Here is a 25088-nt window from a genome sequence, read left to right as displayed (position 1 = left end):
TATAAAATGGCGATTAGCATGAGACTCAAAAATATAATCTGTTAACCAAACGGCAAACAGTAATTCATCTATAGCTGCGTTGAGACATTAAGCTAATCAAAATGTTAACACCTGTATTGTGTGATCAGCTATAATTCTATACAAAATGAACAATCAGAGAGAGTTGGAGTCAAGAGAGTGAGATTAGTATTTTCAGATGCTACTCCAAACCACTTCTGAAAAAGATAGCTTAGTATGGACAAGCGTATGTCACCAGATTTTTTACTTCCTGTCGCTATAGAAAAGCCTCTCAGTGAAGAGACTTGCATATGGTTAGAAAAGTGATGGCACACTCAGCCCATAAAAGTATATAATCATGGATCTTTTATTTATATGAGCAACACGTTTCACTCAGCAATGAACTTAGTTTTGTCTCAGTGACATTTTTAAGTTTGGATGCACATTGAGCATCCAACAGACATCCTAAATCTGTCCAATGAAAGTGTTGTAATCGAGAATTAGTCTCTTTCCGTCGTACGTTTCCACTGGAAGCGAGTAAGTAGCCATCTGGTTAAATATTATGACCAACAGCCAGGTGGTCTCTTGGTAGTCGAGACATGAGATGTGTAGCCTGTTCCCAAATACGTTTAATATTCCCCCTCAGTGTGCTTGAGTAGCAACTGAACTCCCCCTTCTTGGAGGACAGAGTGGAAGCATCTACGTTTCAGCCTCCATCCCATTTCTCTTTGACTTTGGTGAGGTAGCAACAGCCTTCTGCAGCCTGTTATTATCTCCCAGACTGAAGAGTCTTAATTTAAGATTTTCATGTGGCTGCTGAAAAGCTTTGGATGAATTACAACCGGCAGCAGCAATGTCCTCTTCAGGTGAGAATAATGTGACTCAAGTGTTGGGATTCTCTGGTTAGTGGATGCATCTGTTCTCACTACTTGATATGTGATTGCTCGCTCCTGGATATGTTCATCATATCCTTGTTGTCTAATAAGCGAATTCAAACCATACTCCTGCACCTTTTTGAAAAGAACCACCATGCTGAAGGCACTTCTTCTTCTTCAGCCAGCCTTTTGGCTCCACTGTATCCTCTCCCTCTTAAATTTGTGTGGTCTCAATCTTGTTGCTGAATAGGCTCGGGGCAAGACACAGGTGCTGGCTCTCAGCAATGCACCATCCATGTCTCTCGGTGTGCACTTACACTTGTTGCTTTAACCTTATACGCTGAAAGATCAATCACTTCATTTAAAGCCTGTGGTTGTAGTATTTAGGCTGCCATTAATTTCCACCACATCCAATTGCGAAACCAATTGGATTCCTCTCCACTGTTAACAACCCAGTAACCCCAGACACCGAGCAAGGCGTGTGTAGGGGTGTGGCGGTTGTGCTGGTAAAATCTTTATGGGCTGTCATACACAGCCACACACTCGCACCCTCACGTGAAGGATCTTGGCATAGACGCGTGATTTGGACTGTAACCTCCATTAATGTTCTATTAATGTTCTGTGTGTGTTGAATGTTCATGTTTACTTTTTTCTGCACAGCCAGCCACGAGCGCTCTCAGCTACATAGCTCGAATTTTCTCTCCTCACCTTTTTTTTTTTTTTTTGTCCCCAATGGTACTGTAGAGTTAGTCTAGGGGCTGAGCCACTTTATTGTATGTTTGTGCACATACATGTTCTCTATGTGTACACATGCACACCTAACAAGTCACCTTAGTACAGTTTACTTTATTCATTCAGTCTGACTGTCAACCATAGAATAAGGTAACTCAATATGCACTTTCAGGAAAATAGTGCAAACTGGTGTGTGGTTTGTGGTACTGTTACAATGTTTATCAAGTATTCAATCAAAAGTCACATTGTGCTCTTTTACACATGATTTTGGTTTTAATGGTTGCTCTTGCACAACTGCAACAAATATACTTTTGTCATATTGACACATGCCAAACGTGCCCTTTCTGTGGATATTTTTTATGAATTACTCTAAAGCGAAATTTGTAGAAAGAAACGTGTTGCATGTACTATATTTTGATAATCCCACTGTAGATCCAGTGAATTTACTGTGGCTTTTGCTTACTACAGTATAGCATTTTTTTATCTCCTAAAAATGCAAAAATATGCTCCATTATTATCTCTACCTTTGTTTTCTGGTCAGGTCTGGTTTATTTTGGTTATAACAGCTGGTCAGATCTTTTTGACACCATCAGTAAATAAGTTAATTTTTGTGGTTGACACATGGTTAATTGTTGATAATTGTTAGACAATTGATGCATTTAGAAATGAGGGCCTCCTCACACATAACCTTCTTGGTTTGGTTCAGACGGACAATGATGTGTTTGCCTCTTAAGTGTAGTTAGTTTGTGGAGTGAACGCAAAGCAGACCAATCACAGAAATTAGCCTAATTTCAGAAGCTGAGCCAGAGCTGAATCCCTCTGCTGATCATGGGACCTTTTTTTAAGGAAGCAATCTGTAAAGGCGATTGAATAAACCTTCTAATTCTCTCTTGAAACAAATACCTTAGTTTCTCTGTGCTCGATGGTTATCGGCTTGTTCTGCCAGTTTGATATGGGTTTAAGTGGGTGTGTCAGAGATGATGGCTAAATTCTTATTTCCTTTTCTCTCTCTTTTTCTTTAGATCTTGTGTCTCTGTTTGACCTGGAAAATGACCTTCCAGATGAGCTCATCCCAAATGGAGACTTGTCCCAAATGGGAATGTCCTCTAACGGTGGTCCAGGTGGAGGAGGGGGTCCTGGTCTCAACTCCATCGTCCCCGATGCAGCTGCCAAACACAAGCAGCTGTCTGAGCTCCTGCGACCAGGAAGCTCCTCCATCTTGGGGAGTGGCCAGCAACAGGGAGGCATGGTGGGAAGCCAGTTAGGTGCCGTGCTTGGTAAAAGTCCTATGGGGCAGGGCTCCCCCAATCACCAGTCTCCCCAGGCCCAGAAAGGAGGCATAGCTACTGGACAAGGCAATGGAGGCACAGGCATGGGCTTCAATCAGGCCATGTTGAACAGTGGGCAGGGTCATGGGGTCTTGGGCCAGACGGGACAGGTGATGAACGGGACTCTGGGACCAGCAGGCCGGGGGAGACCTGGGCCCGGCATGCAGTACCAGGGCCAAGGCATGCAGGGGGCACAGGTGGGAGCTGGACCGGGTGTTGGTGGCAGTGTGCTGGCAGAGACCCTCACCCAAGGAGGGCCACAGTTGGGTGCACACAACGCGATGAATGCTCAGCAACCTGGAAACATGAATAAGGTGAGGTTAAAAATCCATCTTCATTAGTTCCACAAGTGACCAGTTGGTTACTCATAATTATCTGTTGAGCACATGAACTGCTACAAACAGTGTTTCCCCTATATTCACTGCCACTGCAAAATTATGAGCGCCGCTGCTAAAATTTCAGACGATCATTAATCGATCATTACTAATGATTTTCACTCGTACACTGTGTGAGCACAAAAACCCTGCGTTATTGTGGATTATTTTTAGTCATCCTCCCTCTCTTCGTTCTTCAAAGGACATCTATGTGAAAGGTACAAGAGTAGCATAACTCGTTAAGGAATAAGGCAGTGCTTGTGTGTATGTGTATGTGTGTGTAAATGTGCGTGAGTAGTTGCGCGAGCGGCAGAAACATGACGTGAATGCGAGCAGAGCAGAGGAAAAGTTTAGCAGTAAGTTGTCAATCTGGCAGTAAATGTACAGTACAGACTACAGTTTGTCAGTTAATAAATGCTGCAGCTCCTCAAGACAAAGAAAATACTCATCTAGGGGGTTAGCCCTGAAGTTAGCAACAACATTAGCTTAACTTGACCAGGCTCACTTAAGGTGGACTGACTTTTAAGGTGGACCGCAATTCTCATTGTCTCATTTAGTGTCAATGTCAGCCGCTCTTAAACAGAGAACGTCTCTTTCTTGAGTGCCCCCCCCCCCCCGCTGCAGCCGCCGCCGCTCCAAGGCAGCCAACCTAGGGGAAACACTGATATATGTTATGTTACAGCTGCAAATATATCAAACGTGGACATTTTCATTTTCATTTTATACCCTAAGTTATATTAACCCCAGCAGCAGATATATAAGCAACTCTAATTACCTTGTGCTGCTTATCTCTGAGTTCAGTAATAAATGTTTTTATTGGGCTTCTCCTAGCCAGAGTCAGAATTCAGGGTGGGGTTAAACAGCCTGGACTTTATCACAAATATACTTATTTAAATGTAATTTTCATGAAGTGTTGCATGTACTGGTCAGTTTTCTCTCCTCACAGCAGTCCTGCAGTCAAATGAGGGGATTTTATTTTCAATGTTATTTTTTATCAAGTTTCAGTCAGCGTGTTCCTTCTTTTCATCTTGTTGTGGAACATTTGTTGTTCATAAGATACAACTTTAGTCTCTCCTTCAGCATTAGCAAGATGCACTAATAGTGCATTTTTGTCCTTTTAATATTTCAAACCAATTTGTTTTGTTGGATGGCAGTGCTTCAGGTCATAAAGTATGAGTCAAGGGCTTATCTTCCCTCTCTCTCTGATTTTTGACAGTAAAGTAATAGCATGTGGTGAGATTAGCTAACTCAGCCAACTGTGCTGTGCATTGTTTAACGAAGTGGGCCGTTCTTTCCTAAATGCTATATGATTAGTTAGAAATAGCTGTGATGTCGCAATATAATGGGACGTTGATGTTAAGCAATGAACCCAGTGGACAGTATCATGGAGTTTCTCATTTTCATCTCATCCTTTTATCTAGATAAGTATATGCAAAGTACTAATTGTATTGTCTAGCCCTACCGCTGGCTTGTCGTCAGTTATCTCACCCTCACTATATATTGATTTGTTCGTCTTCCTGTGTCTCCTGGAGGAAGCAGACAATCAGTTGAAGGGGTTGAATCGGCAGTCAAGTGCATCAATCTCTGTGGGTCTAACTTGGCTCAGTTGAGAGCTTCATAGCAGATCAATGCTGATGTGTTTATCGCTGTATTCCTATGCCTTTACTAATCTGAGAATGAGCTACAGTTGTCACGGCACAACTACACAGTGAAACGATTTTTTAATGTTTTTGTGAATGAAACATACTTAACGTGATGTGTTTTTTGGTCGTATTTCTATGTGAATATCTTTGCTCTCTCACACTTTGAAGTGCGCAGTGTGAGAAAATGTCTCCCCCTGTTTCTGAGTCTCAGGGGTTTGTGGTTTGACAGGAAACCAAAGTTAAACCAGCTCGCTAGTTCACACCAAGATTATTTCAACAGACGTCACCACATGAAACAAGCCCCTCCTTCCCTTCTTCCCCATAAAGACACATACACCTTGATGTCTGCCTTCATTTTCTTTCATTACGCTACAGACAGTCATTGCGTCCTGCATCTGCGTGTACATGAGCAGTTTCAGATTTAATACAAAACTGAAACAAAGGGGTTTACATCACATTTATGTACTAAGATTGCGTCTAATAGGCAGCGATGGGGAAAGAGGAAGACACAGATTTGAACCTGCCTCTGAGTGTCGCCTATGCGGGTCTGTGGTTGGACGGTAACGAGTCTGGCACACGTCATATTTACCTTGCGCAGCTGCCATCAGGGAAACATGCTGCTGAATTGTGTCATAGAGTGACGTCGGCTTTTCTGTTCATGGCAGGTGACTGTAACTGGATTCACTATCATTTGAGCATGTTATGGATAAAATGGAACATTACTCGTATTGAGCACATGGGAAATGGATCACTGAAATGTACATTTTTGGATAATACATAGGGTTCGATACGTTGGCGATGTGTCTTCCGATGTAGATGGCTTTACTTTTGTAATAGCAAAGACAACATGTATGATTGTTGGACCAAATTGTGACAGGGCAGAATAATTATTTAAAGTTAGAAATGGCAAAGTTACAGAAGAATGCTCATATATGGCAGTTAACATTGCCGAGTTTACCTGAGTAAACTGCTTGTCGGTGGCTTGCAGATCATAACTTTACTTAACTAGTTGTGTGATTAACTCAGAGCTGAATGGATTAGTTGATTAGTTGATCAACAGAAAAATAATCTGCAAATTTTTGATAATTCACTAATCATTTAACTAATTTTTCACCAAAACTGTCAAACATTTCCTAGTTACAGCTTCTCAAATTTGGAAGTTTTGCCGCTTTTCTTTGTCTTGTGTAATATTAAATTGAAGATCACTGAAATTCTGGACTAAACAAGCAAAGATGTCACCTTGGGCTTCAGGAAATTAAAGGATTAACAGATATCTGGGATTGAAAGGATACACCATTTCGACACACGGCCCGGTTTCTCCTCTTGATCTTGGCAGATTAAACTCCCGGTACGTCATTTCCTGCTCTCAATGATCACGTTTTCAGATGTAGAACAGCGCTTTCTCAAAAAAAATACTTCATCTCTGTTAATGCCAGTTAGACATGAATAGACAGTAGGGTAGCCAATAGAGAGGGCTCCAACAACAAAACACAGAAGTTAGCTCAAGGATGACTGGCTTGTGGCGATGTCAGCTCTTCCAGTCATTGTGAAACAGAAGTCACCGAATTGTTCAGCCACTTATTAGGGAAGGTGAGCTGGGTTTAGACTGTTGTAAGACAGGTTAGTTAGATGCTACTGATGATGTGTAGGTTCGTGGCAATTGTAATCAACATTTCTTTTGAACCAACATTCAACACAATTGAAATGATTTAAACCCTTTGAGTTTTTTAGGATATAAGTTAACAGTGACATTGAGTAATCACTTAATCACTAGATGGTTCTGCTATTCAGCACTAAGATGGAAATGATGCAGAGGTGAATAACAACCTGTGTTTCATTTTCAGATTTTTTTCTGTTTTAAAATGTTTTTAGATGCTCCTTGTTTTGTCTTTATTTGCTAGTATTCACTCTTTTACATTCAACTGTTTCCTTTTTCTTCTCTCCTTCTCCTTCTCTCTCTCTTTCTCTGGCATATGCCGTCTCTCTTCGGGCCCCTTGGCCTTTGATAGTGGAGCTGTAAATCACGTTTAGAGGAGCCGGTTAGCGTGTTGTTGGGGTGGGGGAGGCCGGGGTAGAAACGGAGGAACAGAAGAGGAGAAAAGGGGGATCATGGTAAGAGGAGGGGAAACACCAGAGGCTTCACGCACAACAGTGCTATCCTCTAGCCTGGTGGCACTCTGTAATAAGTGCGGATCATCAAGTGGGAAAGCCCGTGTGTGTGAGAGGAGGTTGAAGCCATGCTCGTGTGTGAATGAGAGGGAGTCATTGGGCAAGCTTCTGTGCTGCGGAGGGGGGAGGGGCAGGCAGCAGCGCTCTGCTCAGCTGTTGAGCAAGCTGGTCTTTCTCTCTCTGTGTGTGTGTGTGTGTGTGTCTCCTCCCGTTTTTTTCTCTCCGCTGGGCTGGGCTTGTTCTGTCTGCTGGAGCACTGCTGGCAGTGGGGAACCTCTGCGAAGCAAAGCAGGCTGTAGTTTTGTAGAAAGCCAGCAGACAGATGGATGTCGAGGACCATCCAAAGAAGAAGACTAACCATTCTCTTTCAGAGGCCAATTAAAAAAAAAATAAAAATGATCTATTTCTGCTGATTTTTTTTGTAGCAACTCGACAATTCATTTTGCTTCTAGTAATCACTTCAGTTTCAAGAGACGTTCAAGCTAACATTAAACAGCTTTTTAAGTTTGAGAGTTGTGTGGCATGTTTAATTTTGATGGACTTGTACCAGAGCTGGAGTCGTCCTCACCTCGCCGTTTGTGCCTTCTCAAAGAGGGAAACCCTTCCACAGGCATTCACACATACATTCAGCACAGAGGTCAAGGTTTGATCTCCTGTGATGGAATGCCGCATGATATGCAAATCTTCTGACCATCCCTCTGTCCTGTCTGCCCACTGTAGATGGGGATGTCAGGAGCTCCATTTGGCCAGCAGTATGGTCAAGCTGGGGTGCAGCAGATGGGGGCAGCAGGGGTCAATGCCCAACAACTCCAGAACAAGACAGCTCTTCCCAACAACCTGCCCCAATTCCCTGCTGAGCTGAAGGGAGCTGGGAGTGTGCCAAACATGGTGAGTGTCACCAGGATCTTTAAAAAAAAAAAAAAGAAGAAAAAAAAAAAAAAAAGCTGGATATCTGTCCCAGCCATGTTTTTGTTTCAGGCAACATTGTCAATGTTTTGCATGTTGCATTGCATCTACACCGCCTAAATAGATACAATGTAAAACCAAAACAATGTGCATTGTGGTGTTGGTACCATGCTATATAACACACACTCATATTAAGTAGGGTCTTTGTTTAATAAGATCTATAGGAATTGACTTTGAAATGGACATGCTATTCTGTAGACTTGAAGTATACATATAAGCTTTGCTGTCGTCCCTGCACATTCATGAGGACAGTTGTCATAGAAGTCTGTCAGCCTTACAGAAACATTGACATTCTGATATAAAGGACCCTTTGTTTCCTTTGTACAGTATTAAGTGTTGGGATAAAGCAAACACATTGCACACACAGTTTAAACAGACCAGCTGTTGGTAAATACGGTAGTAGTTTCAATTTCACTGTGGCTGTTATCAGAGCTGCAATGATTAGTCGATTAATCAATCAACAGGAAGTGATTTGGCAACTAATTTGATGATCAAGTTTTCATTCATTTTTAAAGTAAAGTGCCAAATATTTGCCTTTCTTTGTCATACATGATGATAAACTGAATATCCTTTAGGTGCTTAAATGAAGACATTTAAAGATGTTGACTGTGGGCACTTTTAACAAAGCGAGCTGATTAATCAGTAAAATAATCTGCAGATTTTTCGAAAATGGAAATAATGGTTAGTTGCAGCCCCAGCTGTTACCTTGTTTCATCTTTATTTCAGTAAAATACTTTGGTTTCCTCCCAAGCTTGAGCCTAATACTTTGTGTACAGTGGACACTTGGCAGAAGGAGCATGTCAGCAGCGCAGCAGTAGCAGCTGCAGATCTCCATCAGTGTCTAGACTGGATCCGGTCAGCCACAGTGCTTGTGTGTACTCAAAGGTGTTTTTGACAGTGCAGTACACAGTCAATGGAGTTTTGCTCTTAATACAGAAGGAAATGGATTTGGAGTGCATGTAAAGCTCATGCCGTTATGTGGCCCATGTAGACAGCTGCTTTCATTAAAGTTGGAGTGTACTGGCTTCATAAGATGTACGTCAGACAAACAACTAAAATATGCGGCTGAAACAGGTGTTGTGCTGTCAGGGTGTAAGCATAAATCTTTTAAGTGGGGTGATTTTCATCTTGATAGATATGAAAATAAATAAAACTAAAATGATGCAGGTAGAAAACATGTATAAGCAAATAACCTGAGAGGGAATGCAGTAACATAGTTGCCAGATAGAAACAGGCACAACACTAGGGCTGGGCGATATGGCCAAAAAAAGTTATCACGATGTATTTTTTTATACTCATTGAGGTCCGTAATTATTATGATAGTTAATTATATAATAATAACAATAATAATATAATTATAATAATTAATAATAATAATGCTCAATTTACAGTTTTAAGAGTATTCTCCTTATGCCTATCATACACTAGAAGACTTTGAAAAGACTTTTAAGGCTGAAGTTTGACACCCTCTCACATCTAAAGACAATGTCATAAGTCACTGAGTTTTCAGTCCCAGATTAAGATTTTGCAAAGACCGGGGATTTTGCCGGACTACAACTAGATTCCTTTTTGAGATTATTTCCCATCTTGCTCCTGGTGGAAATTTACAAGAAGAAAAACTGTTGAATAATGGAGTAGAAACAGAAGCTGCTTTTGGCCACAGCCGCCTTTGTGTGTGCAGCGGTTTGTTCTGAAAAAGCAGCCAAAAGAAAATGTAAATGAATTAATTAATTCAGTTATAACTGCGCAACAACTAAGAAGAGAAATAACAGACACTACACGCTTATTGTTCCTGTTATTAACTCATTTTCTTTTAACACCTTTTTTTCCCCCTTCGAATAAAAATATATCTGAGTTAATGTTTCTTAGATCACACCAGCTAAGACAATTACATTTCAACAGGTGTCGTCCTGTACTTGTATTTTTTACAAGTTTAAAACAGCTACACAGTTTATTCAGCTGCCCACAGAAACCACCTTCAACCATTAACTATCTGTACACAGCACTTTCAGCTTTCAGCTGCTGGATGTCGGAGTATTTCTGTTGGAAACCTGCATGAAATACAGTAGAAACAGCAGCAGCCTGGATAATTATACAAAAGTAGAAAGTCACAGGTTGAACTTCTTTAACCGGCCTGAAATCATGTTTGAAAAACCAATAAATACATTGCAGACACACAGCAGCTGACAGAAAGAGGTCAAATTATACAGAGAAATATTAGTTTTTTTCTGGGTAAAAAAAAAATGCTAATGTGACTTATAAAAAGGGAAGCTAAAGGGCAACAGAAATGCTGAGCTTTCAAGTTTCATCAGGAGTTGTTAATAACACCATCAAGCACATCATGTTAGGAAAGTAGTTTAAAAACACACACACACAAAGGGAAACCATTTACTGCACACTGCTGTTAGAAACTGAGTACAATTAGCTACTCTCAGTAATCAATACAAACACACATTATTAGGCTGTAAACCATTAATCAAACCAAAAACTTACAGCAGTCAAAGTCAGACAACCTTATCATACTTTAGCAGTTACCTTGTGTTTCTGTAGTGGTGAGAAAACACTAAAAATATTCATATTAGCAGTTTGAATTAAACTGAAGCTCCTGTGCTCTCTGGGGAAAATGTTGCACCAAACTCCATTTTAAGAAATATGACATTAACAATTCCTCGTGTGTTTGCAAAAAAACACAAACTCTAGAAACACAAGATCAAAGGCGTCATATGTTGACAGTCTTCTTGTCAATTCGGCATCAATATAATCCATAAAGATAAAGTGCATCTGTGTACAAACTTAACGTTTTGGATTTTTTTTTCCCTCATCTCGCTCCGAGCCTCTGTTAGTTAGCTGCGCTATTTTAGTGGGAGGGGACCGTGGGAATTGGAGGTGAACCGTTTCAAGAATTAAATTTCTCACTAAAATACGTGCTGGTTGCTGGATCAGAGACACGCTGGGTTAAACACTAACTCATAACACTATTAATACACCGTCTATCGTGTGTGTGTGTGATGGTATTTTAGGAGTTTTTTTCGACCGTTACAGTAACTACTCGGAGAGCGCACCTATTGATTGTTTGACATGACCTTCACTATTGGCATGAGCCAAGATTAAAGACTTATGATAATATTAAACATGTTTGATTTTATCGGAACATCAAGACGAGAAAAAGACTTACTCACTTAAGACAGTTTTATGACCACCTTACACCAAACGATTGAGATAACGGGAACGCGCCACATCGGAAACTTGTCTGCAACAGTGAAACCGTTAAAAAAGTGGTTTGGTGTGGGCCGGCATTAGAACCCTAAAGAAACCAGAAGGTTGATTATGGTTTATAACGTACAATAATTTAGTATCAGAACAAATAGGTGACAAACATTTAAGCTTGTTGGCTCGGCGTAATCACTCGCACACACTAGTGGCCAATGCTAGTGTTTGGTCAGGAAGTCGCCGCCCACCTGAACAGATGATAGCTGCCCGCCCTACGTCGCGTTACCTTTTTTGTCAACAATTTCCTCAGCTTTGGAGGATAACGCAAGTCCACTTTCACCATGGTTTTTGTGCGTGTGTGTGTGTAGCATCCCTTGTCCGACTAAATATTGATAACACACTTAGTATGTTACAAATTAGAGTCTTTATTTGATGAACGTGGGTGCTGATATGCAAAAATAAACTGAATGGGTTTTATTTCTTTTAAAAGAACAAAATGACAGTGTGGGCGGTCAGCCAATAATGTAATGGGTGTATGCCTGAACACTGTGTAACACCGACTACCGCGGCAAGCCTAAATCACTCTAAGGCCAACATATTTATTTATTGAAGGCTGTTCAGTCTGATATTGTTGAGTGTTTACACTAACTCTTGAGTAGTGAGAGAGTAATATTCTGTCAAGGCACAAAGTAAATGGGCCAGAGCCATGCAAATCTCTTTGAGGAACAGGAAATGTATTTAATCGAGACAGGAAATGTCAGTCACTCTGTTTTTGAGAAAGTTAATATATTGAGTTTGTAGATTTGTTTACCAGTTCTGTTCTCAGTGTTGTCATCAACATTTTCTTTTAATTCTTGAGTTTTTCATGTGTTAACTTCTACTGAATTGCCTCCTCTTTCTTGGTTTCTCTTCTCCTACATCTCTAAGCCCCTGCTTTACATCAATATTTCCTCTCATTCATTATATTTATTGGTTTCTTTTTTTTAACATTCAACACCAAAGTTTAAAATGTTGTGTTCTGATCTGTGTGTCGGTACTCTTGCAGTCCCAGATGCAGCAGCAGGTAGCGTCAGTGGGCATGGTCCCTGGCACTGGTGGCGTGTCAGCAGGCCCAACGGCCGATCCTGAGAAGCGCAAACTTATTCAGCAGCAGCTGGTCCTGTTGCTCCATGCACATAAGTGCCAGCGGCGGGAGCAGGCCAACGGGGAGGTGAGAGGTTGCACTCTGCCCCACTGCCGCACCATGAAGAACGTCCTCAACCACATGACCCACTGCCAGGCTGGCAAGTCCTGCCAGGGTGAGTGAAAGTGAAGTGTTTTCAGAGCAACCGGGTCTGATTGGCTGACTCCTGTTTGTGGGAGTTCACCTTTTTTAATGTGTTTGTAACTGTACTAATTTAAAATTGCCACTCGTGAGCTTTTATGTGACTATGATGTTGGTAGTCTGTATTTTATTTATTAGTCACTGTTAAGAATCGACTGAGATTTGGATCAAGAAATAGACTTGGTTAGAATTTCCTTATGGATGGGAAAACTGCACCATGTGTATTGTGATAAACAGCAATCAGAACCTGCAACGTGGACAGCAGCTGTACATGCCACAGGAACAACACAGTAAACACGTCATATAAGCGCCTGCTGTCGCCTGCGTCTCTTCACCTGACAACATCAGCAGGCACATACGTTTAATCTTATTAAAATGCCTGTCATGATGGTCGCTCTCAACTTCCGTGTCTACCCCGGTGTCTAGCAGCTTCCCTCTGACGGCTTCGGGTAGTGAGGAGGTCACACAAGGTCAAATCATGAACTTTGAGCTCTGATATTTATACTGTTTACACACTCATAGTAAATACTAGTTTGCGTTTTATGGTTTTACAGCATGTAGATTAATAGCTTTAACATAGCTGTTTGTACATTGTACTGTAGCTGAAGGGTCTTTTTTTTTTGGACTGTGCCGGTTGAATCACTTTACCATCCCCATTTTATGATCCAAATCTCTTCACTGAGTCAACACCTGTTTTACTTCCGTTCACTGCGGCAATGTATAAATTGAATGTGTTTTCATAGTCTTTTTTTTTTTTTTTTTTTTTTTTTTTTGAAACCTAACCTGAAAAATGTCAGATTCTGCTGAATGACCCGTCATCAAGCCTCACTCTTTTTTCCACTGTCTCCCTTGTTTTTCTCCCTAGTGGCTCACTGTGCATCATCCAGACAGATCATCTCCCACTGGAAGAACTGTACGCGGCACGACTGTCCGGTCTGCCTGCCTTTGAAGAATGCAAGTGACAAAAGAAACCAGCAGCGTGAGTAACTCCACCAGCTCCCCCTTCTCTCTTCTTATTCATTTATAAATCCATATAAAAAAAAAAGGTTGAATTTTAATTTGATACAAAACCATAGTATGGGATTCCTGATGTGGCTCGGTTATCTGCTTGGTTGTGGTCATTTTGCCTTGTAAACTGTTCAACAAGGCAGCTGTTAGTCAGCAGTAAGCCTCAAGTCAGTGTGTAGTATAAAGTGGTGCCACCTGCAGGTTGTGTTTCCCTGCCACAGCTCTGTGCTGGCTCGCTGGCTGTGAGTGCTCCAATAGTGAGAGGATTCCTCTAGAAAGGCAGGGCCTGTAATGAGACACCCAGGGGAGGGGCTCTGTGGCTCTGCTATCAGTGGGGGCAGGGCCCTGGGACTGCATGCTCTCTGATTGGTTAAAAGGCGCTATGACAGATTTAAATCCCCCACAGAGGCAGCATGCTCCCTGTCAGCAATCAACACAGCAGGGAGCAGTGCAGGGTTCATAGAGCCCAAGATTTTTTTTTTTCTTTACACAGAAAAACACAAATTGTATACAGATGAGATGGCAATTTACTCATATAAATTAGAAATATCAAATTGTATTATTTATGTACACATGTTGATATATAGAAATGTAGACGTGACACCAGAAGCAGCAGTTACACCTCGGTTATTACAAGATATTAATTAAATGCTTTATTTCATTGTGCCAAGACACTTTTTATTTATTTCCTTCCTCTTCTCCCTCCAGCTATGCTAAGTTCCCCTGGGGCTGGTCTGCAGAACACCATCAACACAGTGGGGCCTGGCCAGCCCAGCGCCACAGCCATCAACAGTGCTGCCACGCACATCGACCCCAGCTCCATGCAGAGGGCCTACGCTGCCCTGGGCCTGCCCTATGGGAACCAGTCTCCTGCTCAAGTCCAGGGACAGAACCAGGGCCAGGGTCCTGCTCAACAAAACCCCCAGGGGCACCAGCAGCTGCGAAATATGAACCCACTCGGTACGGGGGTAGAAAATGATTTCACTGGCATTTTAGAAGTTAATGAGCATGTGATTTTTCAGTTACAAAAAGCTGCAGAAGAATTTTTTTTCTGAGAAACCTGTAAATACAAATTCAACCAGACTGTAACCAGATACCTAATTGCCTACCTATCTGTGTCTGTGTCTCATTTAATAATCTAATGAATGTTTATCAGGCACTAATCAGATGAACCAGATGGCAGGAGGCATGGGTTCTTCAGATCAGGCTGGCATGCACTCCGACTCCTCTCTACCCTCCACAATCAGCAAGTGAGCAATCTCATCCTTTCCATATCACAGCAAAAACAGGCTTTTACCGACAGAGCTGCCACAGTTTGTTTCATCTTTCTTACAACATTATCTTGATGATGTAGCTGCCATTTATTTCAAAGACTAGGAGCTGGTTTGGATAATGAGTCCTATGACTTCTAATTTGTTCTAATCAACAAAATCACTATCATGTGCATCTTCTGTTGACAAATAACAATCCATGATTGTAATCTGTCCACTCTCCTTTGGGTTTCTTTTAAATATAATTTCAAATGTATCTTGGAAAACTCACATTCCCTCTGAGGAAAAACTGCAAATTACGCACATTCTTTTAATTCATGAAACTTTGTGTGGGATGATTTAAACCTTTATTTTGAACTTGACTAAACAAGTTTCCTTCTCTCTCTGCCCTACAGTCAGTTGATGCCAGATGGGTCAGTAGGAGGAGGCATGGGAAACCTGCCCACTGCCACCCCTCTCTCTGCTTCGGGGGTAAGGAAGGCCTGGCACGAACATGTCACTCAGGACCTGCGCACCCACCTGGTGCACAAACTGTAAGTCGGACAATGAAACAGATGTACTAGAATTACTGAAATCCATCCAGGTGCAAATAGAATAGAATTTGATGTATTATGATCGAGTTTTGTATTTTTTCTGCTCTTTTTCTTCAGCGTACAAGCCATATTCCCCACCCCAGACCCTGCAGCACTGAAGGACCGGCGAATGGAGAACCTGGTGGCATATGCACGCAAGGTTGAGGGCGACATGTATGAGTCAGCCAACAGCAGGGTAACACTAAGTTCATTTCCTTTATCACACCATTGCAACATGAGTGACAGCCATCCTTGATGAGCATTTTTTTTTTTTTATTTCCAACACCTTTCTCTTGATGCTATGAGAGCAGAGAACAAAACACGTACAGTATCGTTTTAAAGATGTCTGCTGTTTGTTTCTTCTCATCCTCTCACTAGGACGAGTATTACCACTTCCTAGCAGAGAAGATCTACAAGATTCAGAAGGAACTGGAGGAGAAGAGGCGCTCACGGCTCCAGAAACAGCCTGTCATGGGCGGTACAGCTGGGCCTCAGCAGTCTGGTATGGCTCAGCCCAACGTGATGGGCCCAGGACAGGCCGTCCGACCTCCCAGTTAGTAGCCAAACTCTCCTCACTCTGGTTGACAGTTCTCAGTTGATATAAGTACTAATATCTAACTGTCAGGGTGTTTTCCAAACAATAATTACCTCTAAATGAACTATAAAATGAATGCTGAGTGCATAAATGAATGCTGCTATATTTTGTCTTCCCTCAGATGGCCCTGTGACTATGCCCAACATGCCAAATCAGATAATGAACCGTATGCAGGCGCCCCAAGGTATGTGTGCACCCGTTGCTTTCTTAGCAATTGTTGTCCTGGGAAACACAATCCATATATCCTTTTTTTTGTCCAACAATCCTAGATTTTAAGTTTGCTAATGGATGGCCTTTAAACGAAGAATAGGAAACGTTAAACATTTCAACAGTGAAATGAGTTTTACTTCCTCGCGCGCACCTGAGTGTTAAGACAATTGAATAGATTTGTCGGAGCGCTGATGTTTAAGTGAGCTGGTTCAGTGCCTCTGCAGCCCAGAAGGACATGGAATATTAAATTACAACAGCTCCCCAGTATAATAAACAGGTATATAATTGTGTGTGTCTGTTCCCACAGGAATCAATCAGTTTAACCCAATGGCAATGCAGAATGCGCAGATGTCTCAGGCACCCATGGGAGCACGTGCTCCCTCTCCCATGAACCATCCACAGCAGATGAACATGAGCTCCGTCCCAGCGGTGAGATCTTTCTCCTCTGTCTCCCTACTTTTTTTTGGTCTGTCTTTCTTGTCTTTAAATTTTTGTTTCCGAGCCCTTCAGTTCCTCTAAAACTTGCCCTTCTTGGAACCATTTTTGAAATATTTTTCACCATGTTTGTTTTGTACGCAGTTCCTCACTTTCATAGATAGATAGATAGATATTGCATCATTATTAAAGTATGGTTTGCTCTGTTTTTCTAAGTCATTCTTTGGCTCTTTCCTCCACTTTTCCTCTCCCGATGGCTGTAAAAATGCCACACTGCTTTTGGCTGTTTTTCATCTCTTAGCATCTCACCATTTTGACACTTGTACAACATAAATACGGAGTGTTCTGCCTGTGGTTGACACATGTCCTGATCCGTTTATGTACTAGCTGCCTGGTTGCCAAAAAGTAATCTGTAATGAAACCATGGCAGAGACTTACCCCATGTCTAGACAGCAAGTGTAGCGTAAGCAGCACGTCAGCACAGCAGTAGCAGCAGCGAGTGCTCCGTCTGTGTGTCTACACTGGAGGCGTTCAGGTACAGCGTTAGGTGTGGGTCACCCGCATGTAGGAAGCGCTCAGAGTCCAGTGCACATGACTGTAGTGACGCGTGTAAAATGGAGAAAAATATACTTGAAGCATAAATGAATGCTTCAGGTCACGGTTACGCCTCTGACATGCCAGCCTGCACAGAGCTGATGCAGGCAGCTGCATAGATTAAAACGAGAGCGTATGTATTGCGTGCGACGTGCATATGAAAAACGCGTCTGAAACGCTTGCTGTCTAGACACGGGGTAAGGCCTGGCTTAGAGCCATTTAATGATTCTCTTTGGCTTTAGATCTGTTGCCGTGCAATGTTGTGATTCAGCACTATCAATTTGTAAGTTACACCACAAGCCCTTAAGAAGACTATTGTAGCGGTTGCACGCATGGACTGTATGCTGCATTCCATTTAGATACAGTTTATTTTACTTGGCAGGCACTGAATGCTAGGTGCCTACTCCCATAATTTTCTTTTTTCATTCTCTTCTCTTTCCCAGATGGGCATGTCCCCTTCAAGGATGCCTCAGACTCAAGGAATGATGGGTAGTCATGCTAATAACATGGTAGCTCAGCCAGCCAACCAGGGCCAGTTCCTGCCACAGGGCCAGTTCCCCGCAGCTGCAGGTGGAGCAATGAATGTGAATGTAGGCTTGGGCCAGCCCATAACACAGCCTGCTGTCACCCAGGTGAGGAGACATATGCTGTGCTGAGAGAGATGTTTACATTTTGTATGTTCCCTGCGTTTTTTGGTGCACATTGCTTTTTCTCCTTTTTTTTGAACAGGGTTTTTTTGATTGTGACATCGGTATGCTAACCGTGCATCCCTCTTTGTTCCAGCAATCGCAGAACTCTAACCTCCCTCTGAATGCTTTGGGCTCCCTTGGCTCACAGTTGCCCTGTGGCCCCGCAGCCCAGCCCAGCATGGGTGCCACCCCTCCACCCAATGCCTCTGCTGGCCTGCAGCCTCAACAGCAGCAACTGCAGCAGCACCATGCTCCTGCACAGGCCCAGGTGACACCGCGGCCCTCCACCCCCAACTCCACGGGCGGGCCTTCCTCCACCCCAACCCACATACCCAGTAGCCTCGCTGGTCCCCCTTCAGCCATGAGCACACCACCTGATCCTTCCCAGCCGCTCACGCCCTTACAACCCCAGCCTGAACCCCCCAGCCAGATGCAGCAGCCCACGTCAGTGCAAGCACAGCATCCGAGCACACCGGTGAGATACAACTGTGTTAGTACTGATAAAGTGACTAGGGCTTTGTTATTGCTTATGCCTTTGCTAACTTCTGTTAAAGCTCCCTGAGGCACCCGACTGGTCTTTTGACCAAACTATTTTTCAAAGGAATATAAAAGGCTAATTATTTTTCACAGAGGATCACTAACAGTCAGTACTACATTTACTTATAGGTCTGTATGATCTCTTAAATTATCAGCATTGTGGTAAGCAGAATGTCTATTTCTTCTCTCCTTTAAGTTGTCCCAGGCGGCAGCCAGTATAGATAACAGAGTGCCCACCCCAGGCTCTGTGGCTGAGCTGAGCTCTCAGCAGGCCCTGCCTGACATGAGCGGCACTGAAGTCAAACCTGAAGTAAAAGAAGAAGATGATGACAGCAACTCTGGGAAGAAGCAGATGAACGTAAAAATGGAGGTATGTACATGATTTTACAAATAAGTGATCAGTAGGTAAGAAAGGCATTGTTGACTTATGTCTAGTGTAGATCAGACCAGAAGCCATTTGCTGTTAATTCCCCTGGTTACTATTGCAAAATCCATCCACCACAACCTACAAGTTCTGCTCACATTTCCTGGCCATAAAGTACATCTGACTTGTGGTTTTTTCACTCTCTGCCTCCAAGAAAATGTATTAAATACTTGATGGTTTCCTGACTCATCACCATAGGATAGTTGGTTAATCATGGTTCTATTCATAAAGCAGGATGATGAAACCAAACCCCCACTGACGAAGAAGGAGGAGCCAGACGCAGCAGAGCCAAAGCAGGAACCAATGGAAACTGAGGAGAAGAAGCCGGAGATGAAGGCAGAACCCAAAGAAGAGGAGGAAAGTGGGGCCAACGGCACATCAACCACCTCCGCCACTCAGAATCGCAAAAAAAGTGAGAACACAGATTTCATTCGTATATATTAGGGCGTGCAACAACCTATTGTGATATATTTTTGGGGGGCTGAATGCTGTAATACTAACGTTGTTTGTTTCTTGACACACTATTGTTGTCTGTCCAGTTTTCAAGCCAGAAGAACTGAGACAAGCCCTAATGCCAACACTTGAGGCCCTCTACAGGCAAGACCCAGAGTCACTGCCCTTCAGACAACCTGTAGACCCCATGCTACTGGGCATCCCTGTGAGTGTCCACAATTAGAGGAACACACACACCTTTTGTTCCAGTATTACAAGATGCAGAGAAGCACTGTTGAGTATTCCTCGTTCATTCCTGCAAATGTCTCTCTCTTGCTTTTACAGGACTACTTTGACATAGTGAAGAATCCCATTGATTTATCAACCATCAAGCGCAAGCTGGATACGGGTCAGTACCAGGAGCCGTGGCAGTACGTGGACGATATTTGGCTCATGTTCAACAATGCTTGGCTGTACAACCGTAAGACATCTCGTGTTTACAAGTACTGCAGCAAACTGGCAGAAGTGTTTGAGGCAGAGATCGATCCCGTCATGCAGGGCCTGGGCTACTGCTGCGGCAGGAAGGTGAGACAATACAGGACAGAAATTGAACACAGACACTGTTCTTGAACAACACTGAGGCATATACAGGACTGTTCTTTATAAACCACTTTGTACTACATTTATCTTGTCAATTCACATTTATTTCTACCTATACATTGCTGTTGACTGAAGTGCAACCCGTTTGTAACAATTAAACGGATCATTAATGTTGCTTTGGTGTTTCCGCAGTACGAGTTCTCGCCCCAGACGCTGTGTTGCTATGGCAAACAGTTGTGTACCATCTCCAGGGATGGCACCTACTACAGCTACCAGAACAGGTAAACCTTGCATGCTGACTCTGTTAAGGAAATAGGTGGGTGGGTGAAAAGGTGAAGGAGCAGTTGTGAAGAGGGTGTGTAGCTGCACCCTCAAAGATAAAACATGGAATAAGATGCCACCGCACGTACAGCCGTACCTCTCCACAAAGCTAGAAGGACTTTATTCACATGATCTTTCCTTTTATAGCGGTGTCACAGACAATACCTAAAATGTGGCCAAGCAGAAAGTGCATGCCTTGTGTTGTCTTCATACAGCTATTGTACCCTACAACCAGCACCAATGTTCCCCCTGCTGTGCAGAATCTGCTACTGCACTTAAGTGTCATTCCAATGCAACACCATTCAATTATTGCACATATTCACTACATATGTTGTGAAGCTTACAAGGTTAGGATACAACACTTTGATTGAAAACTTCAGTGTTTATGAGAATTGAGAATGTAGTGTTTCACTATGTAGTTTCTGACTAAATCTTGAGCTAAATGCCTAAAGTATACTAAGATTGAAACTCTCTGAGACTCAATAACATTTATTTGGTTTTCCTGAAAGACGCCCACACTTGCATTTCCATTATCTCTCATTCTGTCTCCCCTGGCACAACCATAACATTCATTTACCATAATGCATGTTGCTAACGTTATAAATGATTGTAGTGAAACCGTTTTTTTTATAATCCAGCATGCAGGTAAATGGTTTTGTATGGACATACTGTAGTTCCTGTTGTTAAACATTCATTTGATGTTGACCTTCATACTTCATCTGTCATTAACATAGCCTTTTAGCATGTTTTCTCCCATTTATGTTGTAGTTTGATTGAGAGTGGCTGGATCATGATCATTTTAGTTGTGACTAATCTGTACCTCTGCCTGTGTGTGTGTGTGTGTGTGTGTATATGTGTATGTGTCCTTCCATCTTTTCGCTGCCCATGCTCCCTCCTCGGTTGTTGCCATGTTCTCCGTTCACTCTGCATTCTGCCACCTGTGCGCCGGTTTGCCTGTGCTGCTACTGTGTGTGCTGGCTGCAGTTCACCCAAATATGGCCTTATTGCCGACAGGTATCACTTCTGTGAGAAGTGCTTCAACGAGATCCAGGGCAACAGTGTGACCCTGGGGGATGACCCGGCACAGCCACAGACGTAAGTTACCAGGCCCGGGTGGCCGAACACTACCTGGTGGTCTTCTTTCGAGATTTTCAGGCTGTTGTCTCTCTGGACTTGATATCTGTGGAAAGCAGTTTTGGTCGCAGGGGCCGGTGTGAAACTGTTTGTCTCTTTTACTCTTTTCCATGCAGCATGATATCAAAAGAGCAGTTTGAAAAGAAGAAAAATGACATGTTGGACCCTGAACCGTGAGTACTGTCCGGGCAGTAGCTTCAGTGTGATGTTATGTGATGGTATTCACGTGATGACAGTGATTTTTCATAACTAATTTTTAAGGAAAAGCATGTAAAAGGCAAATGTTTGTCTTTGCAGGTTTATTGAATGTAAAGACTGTGGGCGGAAGATGCATCAGATCTGCGTGCTGCACTACGATGTCATTTGGCCATCAGGGTAAGTCTCACGGTTTATCACAGCAGATTTCAATACGTTTTTGAGTTTGCTAATTCACAGGAGTTCCTGTCTACACGAGTTACTGTATGTTGAGAGTTTGATATTCTTTCTTCTAGCTTTATCTGTGACAACTGTCTCAAGAAGTCTGGCAAAACAAGAAAGGAGAACAAGTTTTCAGCCAAAAGTAAGTTACATGTAATTCCTCTATTTAATCAGGTAAAGCTCTCAATGTTTAATACTTGTATTAATCTTAAATGTGTTTGTGTTTTGTGAAGGGTTGCAGTCTACACGGTTGGGGACATACATCGAGGACAGAGTGAATAAGTACTTGAAAAGGCAGAACCACCCAGAGGCTGGTGAGGTGTTTGTACGAGTGGTGGCCAGTTCTGACAAAACTGTGGAGATTAAGCCTGGCATGAAGTCTAGGTAAGGTTGTCACCTGCTGTTAGTGCTTTAGTCTTCACTGAAAAGGACATTTGATCAATCTGGAATACTATAACATTATACTTCAGACTAACTTTATTAACCCAAAGGGAAATTGGTCTGTAATGTGGGCACAAAACCAACATACTCAATAAAATGCATTTTACAATTTAAAAATGTATTGCTGCTGGTTTTCATTGGTGGCTTCTTCCACATTTAATCTTTAAAACAAATTAGGGATTGTTTAGGTGTTCTGTAAGAAAATGTGGCTCATTGATCGTGTATTTGTTGTGTCATGCATTTGATATGTACGCAAAGTCTTCAAAATCACAGATCAAGAAGATGTTTGAACTCAAATTAGTGATAGTATGAATTGTGAAAGCATCAGTGGAACTCCCCTTATCACAAGGTTCGGATACCGACATCTTGTCAATTGTTTTGAAGTATTTTTGGGCATTTTCTCCTTTATTTGATAGCAACAGTATAGAGGTAACAGGAAATGAGAGGAGAGAGAAAGAGAAGGGAAGACAACATAGGTCCTCAGCTGGACTCACTGGATGGTCAGCGTCTTGAACCCCAAGAGTACTAGGGACCAGCCAGATTGACACTTTTGATTGATGGATTTAAACATGTTAAATAATGACCTTCTCCATATACATTTTCATTGTGACAACCTTCCACAGCTAGAAGTTTCCAAATGCACTAAGAATGTATTTTGTGGTTTTCTTGCTCGGCCTTTGCGCTAAAAATAAATTCCAGTTACAGCACAGTTGTCCACATATCATAAATAAAATCTCCATGTAAAAAAAACATGCCTGAAAGACCTGAGCATGGAAATGATCCAGGAGCACTTTCGAGTCTGGAGCCCAAAATAGTTTTATCTTCCGTCCTCTACAAAAATTAGCTGATTGTTCAAGTTAAGTTCTCTGTAAAAAAAACAACAACAACTAATAAACAAAGAACAAAACTCTCAACTTTTTCCTGTGCTTTTTCTGTTTCTCCAGGTTTGTGGACTCAGGCGAGATGGTGGAGAGCTTCCCTTACAGAACCAAAGCACTTTTTGCATTTGAGGAAATAGACGGGGTGGATGTTTGTTTCTTCGGCATGCACGTCCAGGAGTACGGCTCAGAGTGCCCCTTTCCAAATACCAGGTGAAACAAAAAAAAAAAAAAGTGATGGATCTTGTTTTTATTTTTGTATTTTTTGAGTATATTTTCATCAAAATCTCCATATTTGTCTTGCAGACGGGTTTACATATCATACCTCGACAGTATTCACTTCTTCAAACCACGTCTGCTAAGGACTGCAGTGTACCATGAGATCTTAATAGGCTACCTGGAGTATGTGAAGAAACTGGGGTAGGTGACGAGTAACTGTACACGTAGTAGTCTTTACGTTTTTTTTATTTAATACTATATTTATAATTCTTGCTAGTGCTAAGTGGCTAATAACTCTTGTCCTGCTCAGGTATGTGATGGGTCACATCTGGGCCTGCCCACCCAGTGAAGGAGATGACTACATTTTCCACTGCCATCCTCCCGACCAGAAGATCCCCAAGCCCAAGAGGCTCCAAGAGTGGTACAGGAAGATGCTGGACAAGGCTTTCGCTGAGAGGATCATACACGATTACAAGGTCAGCATATGATCATAGTATCGTCCCCGGTGGGATGTTCTTTCTCTAAACATGTCATCAGTTATAATTAACTATTTCGCAACCAGTACTAATCTAGGGTGTAAATCTAGGTGTCTATTGTGATGAATATCGCTGTCAGATGCCATTTTGCTGAATTTATCTGATTTATTTTTAGAATAAAAACAATGAGTCCTGATTCTCTACAGTAAGCAGATATTAAAATTTCAATTTATTTCGGTCTGGCATTATTGTTAACTATTCACCGTTTAGTTTGTGTTTATTCATCTTCTTTTGGGTAGCTCTTTTTAAATCTAAGTCTGGGGGATAATTTTGTGTTTTTGTTTAGTTACAAGATTCTCATAGAGATATGGTGATATTTTTTTATTAATTATAGAATTAATATGGTTTACTAAAATGCACAAAAAAACTTAAGCCTTACAAGATAAACAGGATTTTGCTTTTACTCTCGAAGTTTAAACGTAAATGTCTATTTATCTCCACCCACTGTTTCCACAAGTGTGCAGCATAGGAGTGACTCACCCTATGTGTTTTGATATGGGTTAGTGCGAAAATTCTGGCAACAAAAGCTACAATTCCAACCATTTTTAGACAATATATAGTTAAATAATTTCGACTAATCTTTACAGTATGCCCCAATAGGATGACCATTTTGTTTTTTTTCTACTTTTCGAATTTAATTTCAGTTGAAAAACGATCTCACATATAAATTTGTCAGTAAAAAGCTGTTGAAAGTCATATACTCAACTTAGTGAAACTTGCAGACATCCTGTAGCTATTTTACTATCTTGCTTGATGGGAGTCTTGTGTGTCTGTGTTCAGGACATTTTTAAGCAAGCAACAGAAGACAGGCTGACCAGTGCGTACGAGCTGCCGTACTTTGAGGGTGACTTTTGGCCTAATGTGCTGGAGGAGAGCATCAAGGAGCTGGAGCAGGAGGAGGAGGAGAGGAAGAAGGAGGAGAACACGGCCTCCTCTGAGACGACAGAGGTGAGTTAGATGGATAGGTGGACTGAGTGTTTTGAAATGGGTTTTAATAAAGGAATGCTCTTTTTGTGCCAAAACCAACAGCCTGGTGCTAAGGCCTCTGTCTCATTTTATCATCCTCAAGTCCTCATTATATAAAAGCTTTCAGCAGCCACTCAGGCATTGTGTAACCACTCAGCTTAATTGCATAACCTCATCTTGCTTGTTGTGCA

The 25088-nt window shown here is 42.1% G+C and overlaps 1 protein-coding gene across 4 annotated transcripts in view; it reads left to right on the top strand.

Moving 5' to 3' along the window:
* The window catches only part of crebbpb (CREB binding protein b), a 38719-nt gene that overhangs the window by 9508 nt on the left and 4123 nt on the right, over nucleotides 1–25088 (top strand). Inside the window, exons 2-28 of one of the 4 annotated variants that reach the window (XM_044330319.1) lie at nucleotides 2627–3246; nucleotides 7839–8006; nucleotides 12340–12592; nucleotides 13484–13597; nucleotides 14335–14586; nucleotides 14783–14876; nucleotides 15293–15430; nucleotides 15548–15665; nucleotides 15848–16022; nucleotides 16186–16248; nucleotides 16582–16703; nucleotides 17747–17935; nucleotides 18087–18467; nucleotides 18726–18899; nucleotides 19188–19365; nucleotides 19493–19611; nucleotides 19731–19970; nucleotides 20178–20266; nucleotides 21321–21401; nucleotides 21557–21613; nucleotides 21738–21815; nucleotides 21932–21999; nucleotides 22091–22241; nucleotides 23243–23389; nucleotides 23483–23596; nucleotides 23706–23871; nucleotides 24712–24879. In XM_044330319.1, coding sequence (XP_044186254.1) covers nucleotides 2627–3246; nucleotides 7839–8006; nucleotides 12340–12592; nucleotides 13484–13597; nucleotides 14335–14586; nucleotides 14783–14876; nucleotides 15293–15430; nucleotides 15548–15665; nucleotides 15848–16022; nucleotides 16186–16248; nucleotides 16582–16703; nucleotides 17747–17935; nucleotides 18087–18467; nucleotides 18726–18899; nucleotides 19188–19365; nucleotides 19493–19611; nucleotides 19731–19970; nucleotides 20178–20266; nucleotides 21321–21401; nucleotides 21557–21613; nucleotides 21738–21815; nucleotides 21932–21999; nucleotides 22091–22241; nucleotides 23243–23389; nucleotides 23483–23596; nucleotides 23706–23871; nucleotides 24712–24879 — 4517 coding nt within the window. Of the gene's footprint in view, nucleotides 1–2626; nucleotides 3247–7838; nucleotides 8007–12339; nucleotides 12593–13483; nucleotides 13598–14334; nucleotides 14587–14782; nucleotides 14877–15292; nucleotides 15431–15547; nucleotides 15666–15847; nucleotides 16023–16185; nucleotides 16249–16581; nucleotides 16704–17746; nucleotides 17936–18086; nucleotides 18468–18725; nucleotides 18900–19184; nucleotides 19366–19492; nucleotides 19612–19730; nucleotides 19971–20177; nucleotides 20267–21290; nucleotides 21402–21556; nucleotides 21614–21737; nucleotides 21816–21931; nucleotides 22000–22090; nucleotides 22242–23242; nucleotides 23390–23482; nucleotides 23597–23705; nucleotides 23872–24711; nucleotides 24880–25088 lie in introns of all 4 variants that reach the window. The other 3 variants (XM_044330316.1, XM_044330317.1, XM_044330315.1) reach the window with 3 other exon arrangements.

The sequence above is a fragment of the Thunnus albacares genome, chromosome 17, assembly GCF_914725855.1.
Source record: "Thunnus albacares chromosome 17, fThuAlb1.1, whole genome shotgun sequence".
Classification (NCBI taxonomy): domain Eukaryota; kingdom Metazoa; phylum Chordata; class Actinopteri; order Scombriformes; family Scombridae; genus Thunnus; species Thunnus albacares.
Note: the sequence above shows the minus strand (reverse complement) of the source record. Positions and strands in the feature narration are given on the sequence as shown.